This window comes from Phocoena phocoena, chromosome 3, assembly GCF_963924675.1.
Source record: "Phocoena phocoena chromosome 3, mPhoPho1.1, whole genome shotgun sequence".
Taxonomy (NCBI): Eukaryota; Metazoa; Chordata; class Mammalia; order Artiodactyla; family Phocoenidae; genus Phocoena; species Phocoena phocoena.
The window spans coordinates 133,826,876-133,844,318 of record NC_089221.1 but is presented as its reverse complement, the minus strand read 5'-3'; the positions used below and the strand labels follow the sequence as shown (position 1 = coordinate 133,844,318).

Below are 17,443 nucleotides of genomic sequence, written 5' to 3'. Positions count from 1 at the left end.
CATTGTTTTTTCACCTCTCTCAAGTGATATACTGGAGAGTTAATGGCTGGGGGGAATTGAAAGGAAATAGGTAAATTCCACCAGTTTTTCTGGGTTCTTCCCATCATAATCCCTGTTGAAAGCAATAATGATAACCACTAACATTTACTGAGCTCCACTCTGAGCCAGGACTGGTTTTAAGCTCTTTTCATGCATTATGTTATTTTACTCAGATGACAACCCTGTCAAGTAGAAGGGATTTTGCAGAAGAGGAAACAAAGGTTTGGAGAGGTAAAACAACTCGCTCATGGCCATAGAGATAGTACATGTCAGAACTGGCACTGAAACTTAGTCTCTCAGACTCCAGACCATGTTCTAAGCTCCTAATATGCTCAACGACTCACTCATTCATTCATTCAGTAATTAGTTAACACATTCTTTCACTGAGTACATGTTAAACACCAGTATATACTGGTGAGCAAAACAGTTTGGCCTCTGCCCTCCTGGGCTTACAGTTTATCTCGCTCAGACAAATGGGTGGCTCTTCCCTTCGATCCTTGAATGGTTAGATGCTAAGGAGAAAGAGAAAGGGAGACAGAATCTGGCAAGTTAGCTACTGACCCAAGCTTTCCATGTGGATTGGAGTTTCTCTACACAAGCTGGGTTTTCTGTTTTGCTTTGTTTTTACATCTCCCTGTTGGGTTTCTTTTCTTCTCGTCCACGCCAGCACATTGAAGGGCTTGACATAGTGCAAGAGACAACCCTTGTGGCATTTGCCTTCTGACTGCACTCTTTGGGTGGAGGGGAATCTGAGAGTCTGGGGTCCTGGAACTTAGAGCTGGAAGTGACTCCGAGAGACTCTGGAGATCCTCTTCAATGACCCTCTCTTGTGGGAAATGTCACCTCTTACAAAACCAGGGTGGTCCCTGCAGGTCCCTTTGGCTTTCTATGCTGGCCTCAGCTTGTATCTTCTTATTTAAAAAGCAGTTTCAAATTAGATTTTCCGTTTTCAGAATAAATACATGATAATTATTCTTTAAGATCAACCAGTTTTTCAGAAATATTATACAGCTTACCTTGTGAACATCTTCCATAATTCCCTGAGATAACCACCATTAACGACGGGCGTGCCCTCCTCCAGCTGTTGTTGATGCGTGCACTAGTGTGTACTGCTGTTACTTTTTCATTAAAAGGGATTTAAAAAGTACATACTTTCCTGAAATTTATTGTCTTTATCTAACTCCATTTTAGACATCTTTCCACGTTAGTAGATATAGATCCACTTAATTCTTTTTTGTTAGACTCCAATTTTTAATGGTGCCTTCCATTACAAACTTTGCCCCGACCACGATTTTCTTTAGATTCGTTCTGCTTTTAACGTGGCTGAGCTAGTTGAAGCGTCCATTTGGCTCTTTTGTCTTTTAACTTTCAGGGAAATTCTAAAAGCCTTATTTGAGGTCACCTTGCCTTTGGTGAGGGATTCTTTTTTTTTTCTTTTCTGCGGTACGTGGGCCTCTCACTGCTGTGGCCTCTCCCGTTGCGGAGCACAGGCTCCGGACGCGCAGGCTCAGCGGCCATGGCTCACGGGCCCAGCCGCTCCACAGCATGTGGAATCTTCCCGGACTGGGGCAAGAACCAGTGTCACCTGCATCGGCAGGTGGACTCTCAACCACTGCGCCACCAGGGAAGCCCTGGTGAGGGATTCTTAACCCCAGCTGCAAGAGGTCTGTGGCAAGAGAGAAACCAATGTCCAATTTTAGGAAAGAAAAAACAATATTGGAAGGGTAACACGTAAAACTACCAGGTCTCAGGGGATCTGAACCACTAGGTCTCAGAAAAGATGGGCAAAGGAAACTCCGGGAACCCATGCAGCAGGAACAGGAGCAGATGAATAGCTCCCATTTGTTAAGTTCTCGCAGCATTGCTCCATTGGCTTGGCTCGCGCCGAGGGCCACCCTTGGCCAAGGCCAGGTAGGATACCTTGATTGGCAGTCTTACCAAAACATGCAACAGGGAAGAGGGGTTCCCTTAAAGAAAAATTGGTGTGCTGATACCAAAAGTTGGTGGATATGCTGGAGAAATAATCAGTCAAGGTACACAATAGGGTCCATAGACCCTGGGAAATTTTGTGAATGTGTTTGCACATGTATTTTCCTAGGACCCAGAACAAGTTAAGATCTGAGATAACTGCTTTTGTGGTCAACTCTATCTGGTTGTGGCTGACTTAAGCGATGATCCTAATGAACACAAAGTTCATAACAAACTTCACTCTGTTTTTCTTTTTATTCCTTGAGCCGTTCCCTAGGACTGCCTAGTTCCTTCTGTGTGGAGACGCTTGGGGTGGCTCTACCAAGTTTAGTTAGAATCACTGGCTGCTGTTCCCAGGACCGTGAAGTCCATCATCTAAGGAGACAAATGCCTGTTTTTATTCTTTTCAGGCACCTTTTTGCTCCAGCCTACACAGAAACCCAATATACTCCAAGTGGCAACCCTCGAACTACCACCCTGAAATCCGAGGTAAGTTCAGGTCAATATCTATCAAGCAGATGCCCTATCCCAGACCCACCCCTAGGAAGTGAGGAGATGCTCAGTGGAGACAGTCCCTCCCCTGAAGAAATTGTTTCCCTGACTGAGACCCAGGGAGTGAGCAGGAGACACGAAATATGAATTTGTTGTTTCGTAAGCGTACCCTCCCGTTTGCTGGCTACAATGGTGAAACAAACAATATTTTAAGCAAGTTGCATCTGATTAAAGTTGATATAAATCATTGTGAAGCATACATTTTCTTTGCTTTATGTTAATTACCCACATACTAACAAAAGTTTAAGTAAGAGAAATGATTTGCTGGTAATCCTGTCATCTCACCCAATCAGGTGTTTGGTTTTTTTTTCATGTGGACATGTAAGGTTTTGTACTCTGCCTTTTTTTTTTTTTTTTTAAGATGTTGGGGTAGGAGTTTATTAATTATTTTTTATTATTTATTTTTGCTGTGTTGGGTCTTCGTTTCTGTACGAGAGCTTTCTCTAGTTGTGGCAAGCGGGGGCCACTCTTCATCGCGGTGCGCGGGCCTCTCACTATCGCGGCCTCTCCCGTTGCGGAGCACAGGCTCCAGACGCGCAGGCTCAATAGTTGTGGCTCACAGGCTTAGTTGCTCTGCGGCATGTGTGATCCTCCCAGACCAGGGCTCGAACCCGTGTCCCCTGCATTAGCAGGCAGATTCTCAACCACTGCGCCACCAGGGAAGACCTGTACTCTGCCTTTTTAATGTGGTTTTAGGATGTGAAGATTTTCTTATTTTGCTCCTATCTTCATATTGGGTATTTTTCCCCTCAAAGTTGAGTTTGGCTGTATGCACAGAGATTCGTCATTCAAAAAATGGTGTTTCAGTTTTAGTCTTTTAGTTTGCTCCACCACACCATTTGGTCACTGGTGGACATTTAAGGTCATGAATCATACACATTTCATGGTTTGCTAGCTTTTCCTACAGGGCACCTTTTAGAATTTGTAGGATTAGAGTGGTGGTTCTCCACTAGGAGTGATTTTGGTTTAAATCATTTCTTTTCCTTAAATTTTTGTTAAATATGTTGGTAATGAACATAAAGCAAAGGAAATATGCTTCGTGATGATTTATACCAATTTTAATCAGGTGCAATTATCCTAGAATATTCTATTTGTCTCTTTGACTGTTTTAGCCAACAAAGGAGGGGACCCTTGGCAATTTGTAGGCACAGTTTGGGTTATCATGACCGGGAGGTGGATGCTACTGGCATCTGGTGGGTAGGGATGCTGCTAATTACCCTACAATGCACAGCCCAGTCCTCCACAGCAGAGAATTATCTGGCCTCAAATGTCAATAGTACCCAAGCTGAGACATTCTGGACTTGAGTGACCCTTCTGAGACTCTGTGCCAAAGAGCAGGGGTGAAGGAGAAGGGAAGACAGACTCCAGCAGAAGGAGCAGTGTTTTGCCTTTGGGGCTGGATGTCATGGGCTTTTGTGGTGTGCGTATCTTGGGGGTGTGGTGTGTAGGCAGCACGATGGGCTCCTCCCACAGCTTCCCATGACCCTGAGGTTCCCACGTGATCCAGTCTCTACAGTAGCCCTGCCGGAGTGCAAAAGCCTAGAAGACAATGACAGCCACCAACAGTTGTTAGCAGCACAGATGAGTTTATCAGATCACCCTTGAATGAGGAGAGGGACACAGGACAGTTAGGTTTCGATGGGTCTAAGAGGTCTGTAGTAAGTTGGTAGCTGAGGGGCTATGTTGGACTGTTGGGTGTGAAGATCAGGGCTGCCTTCTTCACCAAGACCTTCCTGGGGTGGGGGGAGTGGCTGGTGCCCACGGGAGGCAAGTAGGCTCTGTCTTCTCATCTCTGGGAAGGCTGGCCAGCTGTGGCTCCACACCTTCTTCAAGGCCCCTTGGTTGAAACTTCTTCCTCCCTTGAGACTTCTGTTCTCTGTCTCCAGCTCGGTGGGGAAGGGACAGACATGCCTCAAAAGCCCCTCGCCATTATGACCTCACAAAGCACCCTCCTCTGGGCTTGGCTTCTGCACTTCTGTGCTGAAGAATGGGTCTCAGTGCTCTGAATTTGCCATGAGCTCATGCTTCCTGCTACGAAAGCCCCCTCAGGGTGGCCCCCTTAGGCTGAGAAGCTGGGAAGGAATGCGATGACTTCATGGCTGTTGTGTACTTGTTCTTTGTGCTCTCAGGGTTAGGCAGAGATGTTGTGAGGGCCTTTGAGAAACAGAGGACAGTGAGAGAACTTCCCCTCCCTCCCAGAGAGCCCCTCCTTCCTGAAGGTCTCGTTGACTGAAGCACAGAAGCACATCTCGCCTGAAGCATGGGATGCCTCTTTGTTTTCTTACATCCGCTGCTCCTAGGCTCTTGCAAAGCCCCCCACCCAGCCCCAGGGGGCTTCCAGTCAGCTTTCTTACTTGGGAGCTGAAGACTCAAAGAGAAATGGGAATGGAATAAACCACTTAGCCTCGCTTGACCCAAATGTTGTAGATCACACTCTCCTACCAAACTTGGCCAGGGGTAGTAGGATTTGTGGGAACCTTATCCAACCCATTGCTGGGCCTGTGGGCTCCAGCCCTGATCTAGGTCAGATCACTGGGGGAATGGTCTGTGAGTGTGTTCCAGTAGAATGAGTTGCAGAGTTTGGGGTCTGAAGCCAGGGTTTTAGTCTTGGCTTTAACCAGCTGTGTGACCTGAAAAACCCTTTTGACCACACTAGTGTTGAGTTTCCTCATCTGAAAATTGGATATACTAAGATCTGACTCTCAGGGCTGTGGAAGGGTAAGATGAATCACTGATTTTTATGGGAATTTATAAACATCTCTTCCAATGCCACATCTTACATATGAGGAAATTGAGGGGAGAAGAGAAAAAGGAACATGCCGAAGTCGAGATAACCAGTGAGAGGCAAGGCTTAGACTAGTACCTCAATCTCCGTTGGTGCTGGAAGGTAATAGAGCTTTGACAAACTAAGTTCCATGCACTTTGCTGGGTCTGCTTTTGCTAAGAGAGACAGAGCATGGAGTCTGAAGTCAGGCTGCTGGGGTTTGAATCTCCACTTTGCCGTGTGGCCCTGTGAATGACCTAAAACCTCTCCAACTTTTAGTTCCCCCTTTTAAAAAATGAGAATGAGAGTATCTACCTCATAAGGCTGTGGTCAGAATTAAAGGGAAAAAAATCATGTAAATTGTTTATCCAGGAGCAAGAGCTGGGTAGATGTTAGCTCTTACTGTTAATAACAGTAAATGGCAGGCATTATTATCACATGCGGTGATGTGTGTGGCAGCCCTTTGTAAAGTGTGTTGCATTATACTCATGCCTGGAGCTGAGCAGAGGGTAGAACCAGAGAATGTAGACGAATGGGTTAGCTGTCTCCTGGGTCACATGCTTGCCTGCTGGGGACCAAGGAACAACCACAATCAAGTGTGGTCCTGGTGATGGATCCCTCAGACTGTTGTTACGTAGGTGAATGCCAGAGATTCCCGATTGGCCCTGCTCAGGCCCAGGACCGTTGGTGGGGAAAGATAAAGCTTCTGTGTCTGCAGCTACACAGTTTACATCCTTCTTAAGCCCTTTTTAAGAACCTGGCTCTGCCCTGGAGATTTTACCTTCTGTCTCTTCGGACCAGCTTATCTCTTTTGACCTTTTGGGAAGAAGCTTTAGGAATGTGCCCCTTGTTATCACCCGTTGGTGTGCTGGGAACAGTCCTGGTTTGTGTCCGTCTGTCTGGTTTAGCACTTTATCACTCTCAACGGGGTCCTGGTTTGCCTCATAAATGCTCTGGCTACCCTACTTATCAAACACTCTGCTGGCACCTCGAACTTTATTTCAAGCCATTCTTCATGATTTGTAATTATCTTTGTATGGCTTTTAAACTAATATTGGCTCTCACAAGACCATAAGTCCTACGAAGGCTGGAGCTGTGTCTGTTGCTCACTGTTGTGTGTCGGGGCCTAGTCCTGGGCCTAGCACAGAGTGGTTTGTAGCCATGAGGAATCCAGCCGGGTTCGGAAGACCAGATGACCGTGAGATGCCCTGGCTAGAGAGCAGCAGCAGACCTGCAAGCGTCCATGGACACAGGTGCCAAATCAAGTCTGCTCCAGGCGGGTAGGGATTCAAGGGGAGCAGGGAAGATGGGGGATAGACCAGTTTCCTACAGCTGCTGTAACTAAGTGCCATCAACTTGGAGGTTTAAAACAACAGAAATGTGTTCTCTCATGGTTCTGAAGGCTAGAAGTCCAAAATCAAGGTTATGCTCCCTCTGTCGTCTCTAGGGAAGGATCCTTCCTTGCCTCTTCCAGCTTCTAGTGGCTCCTGGCCATGCTTGGTGCTTCTTGGCTTCTAGTTTTGTCTAATCTCTGCCTCCATCTGCACATGGCCTTTTTCTTTGTGTGTGTGTGTCTCTCTGTGTCCTCTCTTCTTTTTATAAGAACACTAGTTCAGTATTGCCTCATCTTAATTTAATTACATCTGCAAAGACCCTATTCCAAATAAGATCACATTCTGAGGTTCTGGGTAGACATGAATTTTGCGGGGGACAGTGTTCAGTCCTTACGGGGGGTCAAAGATGTGAGTCTAGTGGGGAGGCAGGCTTTTGAGAAGCCAGTGTTTCCTGTGGCCAGCATCATGTCACAGAAAGACATCTGAGGGACTTCCCTGGTGGCGCAGTGGTTAAGAATCCGCCTGCCAATGCAGGGGACACGGGTTTGAGCCCTGCTCCGGGAAGATCCCACATGCCGCAGAGCAACTAAGCCCATGCGCCACAACTACTGAACCCACGCTCTAGAGCCTGCGAGCCACAACTACTGAGCCCACGTGCCACAACTACTGAAGCCTGCGCACCTAGAGCCCGTGCTCCGCAACAAGAGAAACCACCGCAATGAGAAGCCTGTGCAATGCAACCAAGAGTAGCCCCCGCTCGCCGCAACTAGAGAAAGCCCACGCGCGGCAGTGAAGACCCAACGCAGCCAAAAATAAATAAATAAACTGTTTCTCTGAAAAAAAAAGAGATCTGAAATCCTGGGTTCCCCAGCTAGCAGTGAGACCTGCGGCAAATCTCTTTGCTCCTCTGAGCCTTAGCTTCTTCATCTTTTCAGTGAGGATGATGGCATCCACTCTGTCCCACCGCCTAGGAACATTGCGAGGGTCAGATAAAATGGTGGCTTAGAAAGCTCTTTGCAGATTGTAAGGTTAGGGTAGGTATATAATCATCCCTGACTTTCACGAGACACTAACATTGCCATGCTTATCAGTATCCTGTGGTCTGACCACCCGCTTTCTCCATGCTAGGATCACTGCTTTTACCATGGGACAGTGAGGAAGGCAGAACAGTCCAGTGTCACGCTCAGCACCTGCCGGGGAATGAGGTAAGAGGCCCTGACAGTGCTGGGTGGGGCGCACCTGAGACTCTCCGCAGCAATGGAATTTTTTAAGCTAAGCGGGGCTGGCCTTGGGCAGGGACTTTGAGAAGCTGTCAATTGAGAATGTATGCAAGCCAGCTCTGAGAAGGGCTGAGCTTGGGAGGGACAAGGGAAGTAATCCTTTGATGATGGTGATGGTAAAAATAATAATGTTAATAATAGATAACCCACAGATTCACTGGGGATTGAGCATACTCTTTCCTGAGGAGCTTGAGGTTTTATTATTATTTAGGTATGGTGAAGCCCACAGAGCAGGAGACAACTGCCATCGAAAAGACACTTTATTGTACTCCAGATCCCAGGAGGAGGGGCACGCCATGCTGGGGCTGGGGCACAGGGCAGCACAGGGGTCAGTCAGGAGGCAGACGGGGGAGAGGGAATGTGGGCAGGAGTCTTTATTGTGGGTTCTGTGGAAAGGAACAGGAAAGGCAGGGTAAGCAGGCTTAGGATTGGCTAGTTTGAATAATTTTGGTGGGATCTGGGGCATGGGGCTGTCCCTAGTTGTCTGGTACCTGGCCCTGGGGTGAACAGGCCTGGGGAGGTGGGCGGCCCAGAGAGTGAGAAGCCCATTGGAAAGGCATGCTGTGCTCACTGGTGAGTTACCATCTGTAGGAATTGGCTAACCCTGGGGGCAGGAGCAAGGTCCCAGTGTCAAAGCACCAGGATATAGGAAATAAAAGACATGGTTCATACACTTGAAATTGATGAATTTGAGCATTTATTCCCACTTCTCCTTTGCTCTTCTCTGGTAGAAGTGCTTATAGGCGGCAAAAAAGGAAATGGGCAGCTAGTGAAAAGAGCAGGAAGAGAAGGGAGAAGCAGGGATAATCTTCAAGACAGAAAATGAACTGAAAAGTTCCAACGAGGGGCCATGTTGGAAAGAGAGTGACTTCATTCTCTGAGCCAGACGACCTGGCTTTGAGCAACTAGCAGTTGACCAGAGGGGTGACCTTGGACCTTGATGGTCTCTTTTGTAAAATGTGGATAAGGGAAATATATATCTGTCGTGTTGTGAGGATTGCACGTGCTAATAGATATCTAACGTTTAGAACTGGCCAGTATATACAAGCACTCAGTCACCTCCCAGACCCGTGCTTCCTGGGCGGGGTCCGCAGCGGGGCACCATCAGTATCACCTGGGAGCTTGTTCAAAATGTAGTATCTCAGGTCCCACCCAGACCTACTGGATTGTAACCTGTATTTTTACCAAGATCCCCAGGTGATATGTGTGCACGTTATAGTTTATACCTGAGAATATGTGTTCCTTGAGAATATGAATTCTATCTCAATATCTGTTTCTCTCCTCCAGCCTACCCTGGTGCTTTGCATATAGTAGGATCTATACATGTATGTTGGAGTAATAAAAATCATTTATTTAGACTCTTCCCAGCCTCCCCTCCGTTTGGAAAAGAGATGATGATCTGAAAAACCTGTGTTCTAATTGCCTATACTAATTGCCTGGGTTTTAATTGCCTATACTATGTGGTACCTATACCCAGTGTGTTGATAACCTAGCTCTATGAAAACAAAAAGAAAAAAAAAGCACTGATATGTAGCATCTGCCAGTATGCTGGTAAAAATATTCCCACCATGACCAATTCGAAGCTATCAACAGGATGTTACTGAAGGCAGCATTGGGCAGGTATGCACACGTTGGCTCTCATGAGCCAGTAGGAGGTGTTTCCACTGTGTACCCTTCCTCTCTCTTGATCGATTGAGCCAATGATTGTTTCTTTCATTCAGCAAATTAACAGTGGATGTCTGCTCTATGCCCATGTCCTACACGGGTGGAGGGAAGACAGGCATATAAAAGTAATTTCCTGAGCCCTCAGTTTCTCATCTGTAAAGTGGGCATGGATGATAGGCGTGGTAGAGAATGTTAAGTGCTGTGTTAACGCTACAGCATGCAGACGGGATTATTATCATCTTGTAACAGTGAAACCATGCTAAGACTCACCCAGGCTCACATGCCAACTTGAGGCCCATCACGCTGCCGATCCCACGTGTTTGTTTATAAATCGAGCCATGTCTCGTCTGTAAGGCTTCATGGTGAGTTGGCCGGAGGGGATTAGGCAGGAAACAAGCTTTGGCTGGGAGGCCATAACAGAGACCCCAAATCCCCTGCTCAAGTGACCTGATTGAGCCTAGCCAACTGGCCTTCCAGTGGTGTTTACAGGCCCAGTCATCTGCAGTCTGCAAGTGAACAGCATCTGTCCCAAGAAGGAGGAAAGGGAACATGCAGGTGTGACTTGCTTCTCTCTGCCTGTTCCTCTGTCCTCTTGGTATGGGGCAGTGGGAATTTGGCTTGGCCTCTTGTACATCATTCCCACAGCTGTGCTGATAGGGGGGAACTGGGTGAGCTGTCCATGTGTTTCTATTTTGCACGCTTCCCTTTTATGGGGTCCACCCGCCTTATTTTCCCAGCCTTCTCACTACACACCTTAAGAAACCAAGGGTGTCTGTGGGCCCGACTGATTTAAGTGCTGGAGACGCCTGGCAGATGGCTCGATTCAGACTCTGGAGTAGGAGCAGCTGTAGCAGCAGCAGGCTTCAAACCCCCGGAGCACTCCAGTCGCCCCCCACTAAGGCTCATAAAGCGATGCTGCAATGGAAAATCTCCATAGCAATTGTGCTTCTCTCCTGGAAACATGCTTTTTGTGACTGGAGAAAATAGGTAGGATTTATACCAAGTGGGATCTTCAGGCTGATGATACAAATACAGAGGAATCCAGCTGAGTTTCTAGATCGTTGCTGGGCGTCCTCTTCTCTCCAAAGCAGTTCTTTAGGCTAATTTAATTGAAGAGGTAATACGGGATCATAGTAAAAATACATTCAAATAATACAAGAGCGTACAATGAAAGAGTACGCTTCCTGTTTCCCGAATCCCCCCTCCCCAGTGGCAGCCATCGGTACCAGTTTCTTGTGTATCCTTTTAGAAATCTTCCTTCCAAAAAGGAACATGGATATGTAATATAATGCTCTGTAATCTTGTTTAGGCCACTGACCCCTTCGAGAATAGGGTGGCAGCTCTGGATAGTTATAAACTACACCAATGAAATGATGTGGCGCACCATTTCCTAGGGGTGTTCAGTGTCCATACTCCCCAAGCCTGTCTCCTATGAAGCACTCATCTAAATGTCCTATACGATGTCTTGTGTGCACAAATGCTTTGCAAATTAACATAAAGTGTAAATTTTAGGAGCAACGATTATTTGTGAAGAAATCTAGACATTACTGGGTTGAGGTGTCCTGACTGAGCCTGTGGGATTTGGCAGACACTGGGCGTGCGTGTACGCGTGTGTGTGTCCAACTCACTGTCTATCAGCAGGAGAGGTATTGATTGCAGTAAAAACATTTTTTAAACCTGATTGGTCACTTTGTTTGTAAAGAAAGTGCTTAAAGATTATCATTACGTAACTAATGAGTGTGCTAAACATCCAAATAATACTGGAGCATAAAACTAAAAGAAGTGAAAATCCTTTATCCTGTCCTGCCCTTTCAATCAATCTCATTCCCCATCTGTAATCTGTTGGGGAGTATACATAATTGAAATACATAATTATGTGTATATATGATTTTTTAATCCAAGGGAGATTGGTTATAGGGTTATACATACCATTCTGTAATTTGTTTTTTTCTTTTTCCAATTTAACACTATGTCGTAGGCACACATAGATCTAGCTCATTCTTTTAATGGCTGTATAGTGTCTTAAGTACTAATGTCTGGCAAGTTAAATTACATAGAAAGTCTTTCAAAGACATACAGTAGATCACCTGTAGTCATCTATTTGATGCATCACTCTTTTTTTTTTTTTTTTTGTGGTACGCGGGCCTCTCACTGTTGTGGCCTCTCCCGTTGCGGAGCACAGGCTCCGGACGCACAGGCTCAGCGGCCATGACTCACGGGCCCAGCCACTCCGTGGCATGTGGGATCTTCCCGGACCGGGGCACGAACCCGTGTCCCCTGCATCGGCAGGCGGACTCTCAACCACTGCACCACCAGGGAAGCCCTGATGCGTCACTCTTACAGCAGATCTGTCCTCAAAACCCTGGGGCCCATACTCATTGTGGTTATACCTTACCCCAGGTCCCTGGACTCAGCCTTTGTGGGAGAGAGAGGGAGAGAGAGGATATGAAATTAAGAGTGAGTACAGGAGCATGTGTGTGGACGTTATGTGATGGCTTAGAAGGAGCTCACAATTTAGAGTCAAGCGACCTGAGTTTCAGATCTAGCTCCATACCTCCCGGCTGTGTGATCTCTGAGCTTTCCTCCCCCTGTTTCGTTTCATTTCCTCCTTGTCTTTGCCTTGGCCAGCTCAGCTCTCTAGATGATGCCCACGGTGCAGGGGGCTGCTGAGTCCTGGGTGGGAGGCTGAGGGTGGTGTCATGGTTCCGCCCATGAGTAAGGAGCCTGGATGTCAGGAGACCTGGGATCTGCCCCCAGCTCTAACAGTAGCTCACTAGGTGACCTTGGGCAAGTTCCTACTTCTCTGGGCTTTGGTTCCTCTTATCTGAGAAAGCAGGGTAGACAAGACCATGGAAAGGACTCTTCAGTGTAGAAATTTCTGTGCTGCAGAGAGAGTGGGCAGAGTTTCCAGGAGGTGGGGCGCCTGGGACAGAAGGAGCCAGTCCATGCCTATCTGCCCTTTTGCCAAGGAGAGGCGTGGCCCTTTCCCATTTGAATACCTGGCCTTCCTTCTGCAGAACAGATAAGAAATGCTACCTCTGTGTCAAGCATAGAGTAAGCGCTCACAGGGCAGCATCAAGTTTTGTCAGGTGTAGATTCTGGAGCCAGGCAGTTCCTGGTATAAAACCTGACAGGTTGCTTCAGTTCCCTAGCATCAGTTTTCTCACCTGTAAAATGGGAGCAACAATAGTGACATCATTGGTGGATTTACATGAGGTGATGAGTGCAACTTCCTTGAGATCAGGGACTTTCTTTTGTTTTCCTATCACGCTGCATCCCCGGTGCCTAGAACTGTTCCTGGCACACAGTAGGTGCTCAATACATATGTGCTGAATGGCTACTGAATAAGATGCCTTGTACCCTGCCTTGTGTACCATACATGCTCAATGACTATTAGCTATCCTTTTTAAATATTACCCTAATTATTAGTAAACATTGCCTCTTACTTCAGTCAACTGTCATAGCAGCCCTGTGAGAGGGGAAGCTTTGTTGAGTAACTTAGCCCAAAGCTAGCAGACAGCAGAGCCAGAATTTGAATCCAGGTGTGTCCCACTCCCGAGCCCATGCTCTCCACTTGTGGCTGGCCACCCCATCCCAGAGGGACCACATCACCCGTGTGACCACGTCACCTCTGTGCTGCCTTTGAAGCTCCCTGTAACTCCTTCTCACTTGCATGCAGATTTTGGGGGAAGGAAAGAAGTGTGACAGAGTGATTACCTCTTAGGGCAGCTCTGGATGTAGGCATGTAGGGTGTGTCCCCTTGGGTTCAGCTCTGAATGGACAAATTCCTAAGAAGCAGTTCTTGCCTAGTTCCTGGAAGGCTGCATTTGAGCGAGTCTTGTGGTCATTCAGGGGTTAAACCTGCTGCCTGCCTGGCCTGCCCTGCCAGGGTTCCTCTGTACAATTTCATTTGTATCAAGCTCTCAACAATGAATAGCGTGTGAGGTCGCTCTCAACAATGAATAGCGTGTGAGGTCCTGGCCACCCAACCTCATGGGTCCCCCTCCCGCGCACCCCACCCCACCCCCACCCCCCGCTAAGCTCTGCCAGAGCTTACATTTAGCAAATTAGATCAACTGAGACACTTAGAAGGAGAAATGACTGGTGAGTGTTCAGGGGAGGGCAGCTAGCAGGGCTTGGGATTGGTGACAGTGAAGGGCCCTGGGAAGTAGATTCTCACAAATCCCCCCACTTTCAAAGCTGGACATGCTGTGACATGCTAGGGCTTGCGCCAGCCTGTTCTCCATCCCCTGGCAGTCGGGAAGGTGGCAACTGTGACACAGGCGCGTTACCAGCAGCCGCAGCAGGGGCAGGGGAGGGGAGCGGCCGCAGAGTCCTATTGCTGGAAGGACCTTCAGTGTCCTTCTGAGCTTGTGTTTCTCCAGTTATAATCTGCCCACTCCCTGGAACAGAATTGCTTAGAGCTCTGTGAAAAGACAGGGCCCTGCCAGAGGCTGGGCTCCAGGTCAAGGTTCCTGAGTGTGGCTGTGCAGGGGATTCCTAGGGGACTTGTTCACTTGCTCAGGCCTACAGAATCTGCATCTCCTAGGTGGGGCCTGGACATCTCCATTTTTAATACACCCTGTAGAATATTCTAATGGATAGATCTGGGAGATTTGATCCTAAGATCTCTGACCCCTAGGTTTGGAACTCACTGATAGAGGCAGATAGCATAGCGGTTAAGGGCATGGGGTCCAGAGTCTGCCGGACCTTAAATCTTTGGCCCCGGAATACCCATGAGAGCTTGTTATTTAATCTCTCTGGAGCTCAGTTTCCTTATCTATCAAATGGGACCCATAATGGTGCTTTACAGCATTGATGTAAGAATGAAATAAGAACGACAATTATAAGCACAGTGCCTGGCATATAGTTAACTCTCGAAAAATGGTGTCTAAAAATGAGAAGTGGACTGACTGCCTCTCCCAGCTGGTGTCTTACTTCAGACAGGCCCGTTGGGTAATGGCCGATCACGCCTCAGAGGAGAGTTGCTGATTCTTGTCACTTATAGCTACTGTACAGGGCTCTGGTGACAGAGGCAGTGTGAGGTCATGGTTAAGGTCTTGGGACCTAGAACCAGACTACTTAGGTTTTTACTGCCTGTGTGACTTTGGTCAGTTGATTAATCTCGCTGAGCCTTAGTTTTCTCGTATCCTCGTAAAATGAGGATAATATTTGTAAGGAGCATAGAGGTTGATGTGAATAATAAAATACTCAGCACGGTGCCTGGTCCCTAGTAAAGACTCAGTAGTTTATAACCACCATGATTGTTGTTCACTGTGCACCAAACTTCTGCGTTTTCTCTGTCCTGTTCGGCCTAGAGGCTTATTCAAGTGATGCCTGGTCAGCTACACTGGAACTTTCCACCCACTGGGTTTTATCTCCACAGCCACAACCCAGTGCACACAAAGCCATCGGCTGGTTTGTAGTATTTGTAGCTATGGGGGGAAACTGAGGTGACGGGGAGGGGCCTTGGTCAGCCAAGATGAGAAGATAGCTTGAGAACAGGATGCCCACAGCAGCTCTGCCCTCTGCCCTTTCCCGTCTGGACTCAGGAGCGGATGTGACCCTTGCTGTTTGTTCCACTCTCACCCCCAGCTGCACAGGCAGCCCATTGGGCGTCCCGCCGGGGGGCTGGTCTGGGATTGCTGCGTCAGCCTGGATGAGGTAGCCGGGAAGTCGTCAGGCTCCCTGGCACCGGAATGAGGTCAACCAGGGATGGATTCCAGGAAGGACTGCTGCTGATCAGGGCCTGGCACTGTCTCTCCTGAGAGCATCACAGGCTCTTCCCAAAGGGCAAAACCTGGGTGGGGATCCGGAGGTGTTAGGGGCAGGGATGGAAGCCGAGACAGCCGAAGAGAGGTCCTGCCAGTTTGGAGTGGCAAAGACTGACTTGGCTACACTTTACCTTTTGAAATTTCTGGATGGATAGAGCCTGAGGTTTTGGAGCAAACGAAATGCTGTGGGGTCCCTGGGGTACATTGCTGGGACTTTCCTTCCCCAGGGCCCTGATAACATTCCCTTGCTCTAGTTTTCATCTCACGGTGTCAAGGATGGCAAATAAAGCCTCTGCTGTCCCTTCCATTGATTATTGGTGATAGTGATTGGTGATAAGCTGTGCACTCTTTCTCACCGAGTCCAGATAAAGCGCCCAGAAGCCTCATTGATGCAGCACCCCAGGCAGCAGCATCCAACATCAGTGTTAAGGGCGATGAAAGCTTTTTGCCTTTTCTGTTAACATACTGTAGTGATTTATTCCCATGTTCAGACTCTAAGCTCCATGAGGGCAGGCATCTTGTCTGTCCTGTTCACTAGTCCGTCCTCAGCAACTAGCACGATGCCTGGCACATAGCAGCAGCTCAGGAAGTATTTGTGGAATGAATGTCTGTCCTCCAATGGAATGTGAATTACACAAGGGCAGGGATTATGTCTAGATTACATCTAATACAGAGTAAGGGTTCAATGAATGAAAAAATATAATGAATGAACACACATATTTATTGTGAGTTCAAGGCTAGTATCTGTAACCCAGAGAAAAGAGTAGTCACACATGCTTGGTTGTGGGTGTCACCTCACCGCAGAGCTGCCTTGCTGATACAGGGAAATTGGGGCTGGTAGGCATGCCATCAGTGACGTCTCTAGCTTTGGTTTCCAAGAGCAAGGACACTTGTTTTTCCATTTAATCATCCCAAGAGTCCTGTGAAGTTAGAAAATTATCATTTGCATTTACACTTGGGGAAACTGAGGCTTGGAGTGATTGAACAGGTTTGTTGAAGAGCATTTGGCAATTTAATGTTGGAGCTAAGATTGGAACTTGGGTCTCCTCATCCTCAGGCCAGCATTCTTCCTCCAGTCACCAGACTGTCTTTTTCTCCGTCTGTCAAGTTTTGACCTGTGATCTGTTGTATGCTATGTTTGGGTTTGGGAGGCTTTTTGGAATCCTCGTCCTGCCATCCTTTATGAGTATGAACTGTCCCTGGTCCAGCCCTTTTAGAACCTTCAAGCTCCTCTGTGATATGCTTTTGTACCCTGAAACCGTGCACCACATCTCACGTACATGTGCATTTCTCTGGAGAGGAAGTCTGAGTTTGCGTCAGATTCTCACCAAGGAGTGCACGACCCCATAATAAGATTAAGAAGCAATGATCAAAACCAACTGTGAAATTTTTTATAGGGGGAACCTGAGGCCTGAGCAAGGGACTTTTCCAGGACCATAATCTTTGACCAGAGATTCTATTTCTCCCGTCAACAGAGGACTGATTATGGTGAGCAGTAACCTCAGCTACATCATCGAGCCCCTCCCTGACAGCGAGGGCCACCACCTTATTTACAGATCCGAACATCTCAAGCTTCCCCCCAGGAACTGTGGGTTCGAGCACTCCAAGCCCACCGCCAGGGACTGGGTCCTTCAGTTTACAAACCAGACCAAGAAGCGACCTCGCAGGGTGAGTTTTTCTTAGCACAGGAGTTAGCCTGGGGATAGGCTTGTCCCTTCTGAGGACCCTTGCCTTGGATCCAGGAGTATTTCTAAATTAAAGGGAGATGGCTAAGAAGGAGGAAGTAGCTTTTTCCTCTTAGTCTGAGTCATTGTTGAGTGTGAGAAACCCTTGTTTTCGACAGAATAACAGCTTTGGGGGAAAACATTACTACCTTTAAAATAAGGTGCTGATTTCAGAAACTTTAAAATGTGAGAAAAAAATATACGCCTCCCTTTTTGGAATAGCCACTTAACCATGTGCACAAAATGCTTGTATTTATTTATACCGAAGATAGAGAGAGGTATGTGGTTTCAATGTCTTTTGGGAACTTGACTGTCAGCATGTTCCCTCACGGTATGTCAGCCT

At 47.5% G+C, this 17,443-nt stretch overlaps 1 protein-coding gene across 1 annotated transcript in view; it reads left to right on the top strand.

The window, feature by feature from the left end:
• Positions 1-17,443, top strand: part of ADAM19 (ADAM metallopeptidase domain 19) — an 85,303-nt gene that overhangs the window by 31,437 nt on the left and 36,423 nt on the right. Inside the window, exons 4-6 of the mRNA XM_065873735.1 lie at positions 2,418-2,496; positions 7,786-7,862; positions 16,852-17,044. Of these exons, the coding sequence (XP_065729807.1) occupies positions 2,418-2,496; positions 7,786-7,862; positions 16,852-17,044 (349 nt within the window). The remainder of the gene's footprint in view (positions 1-2,417; positions 2,497-7,785; positions 7,863-16,851; positions 17,045-17,443) is intronic.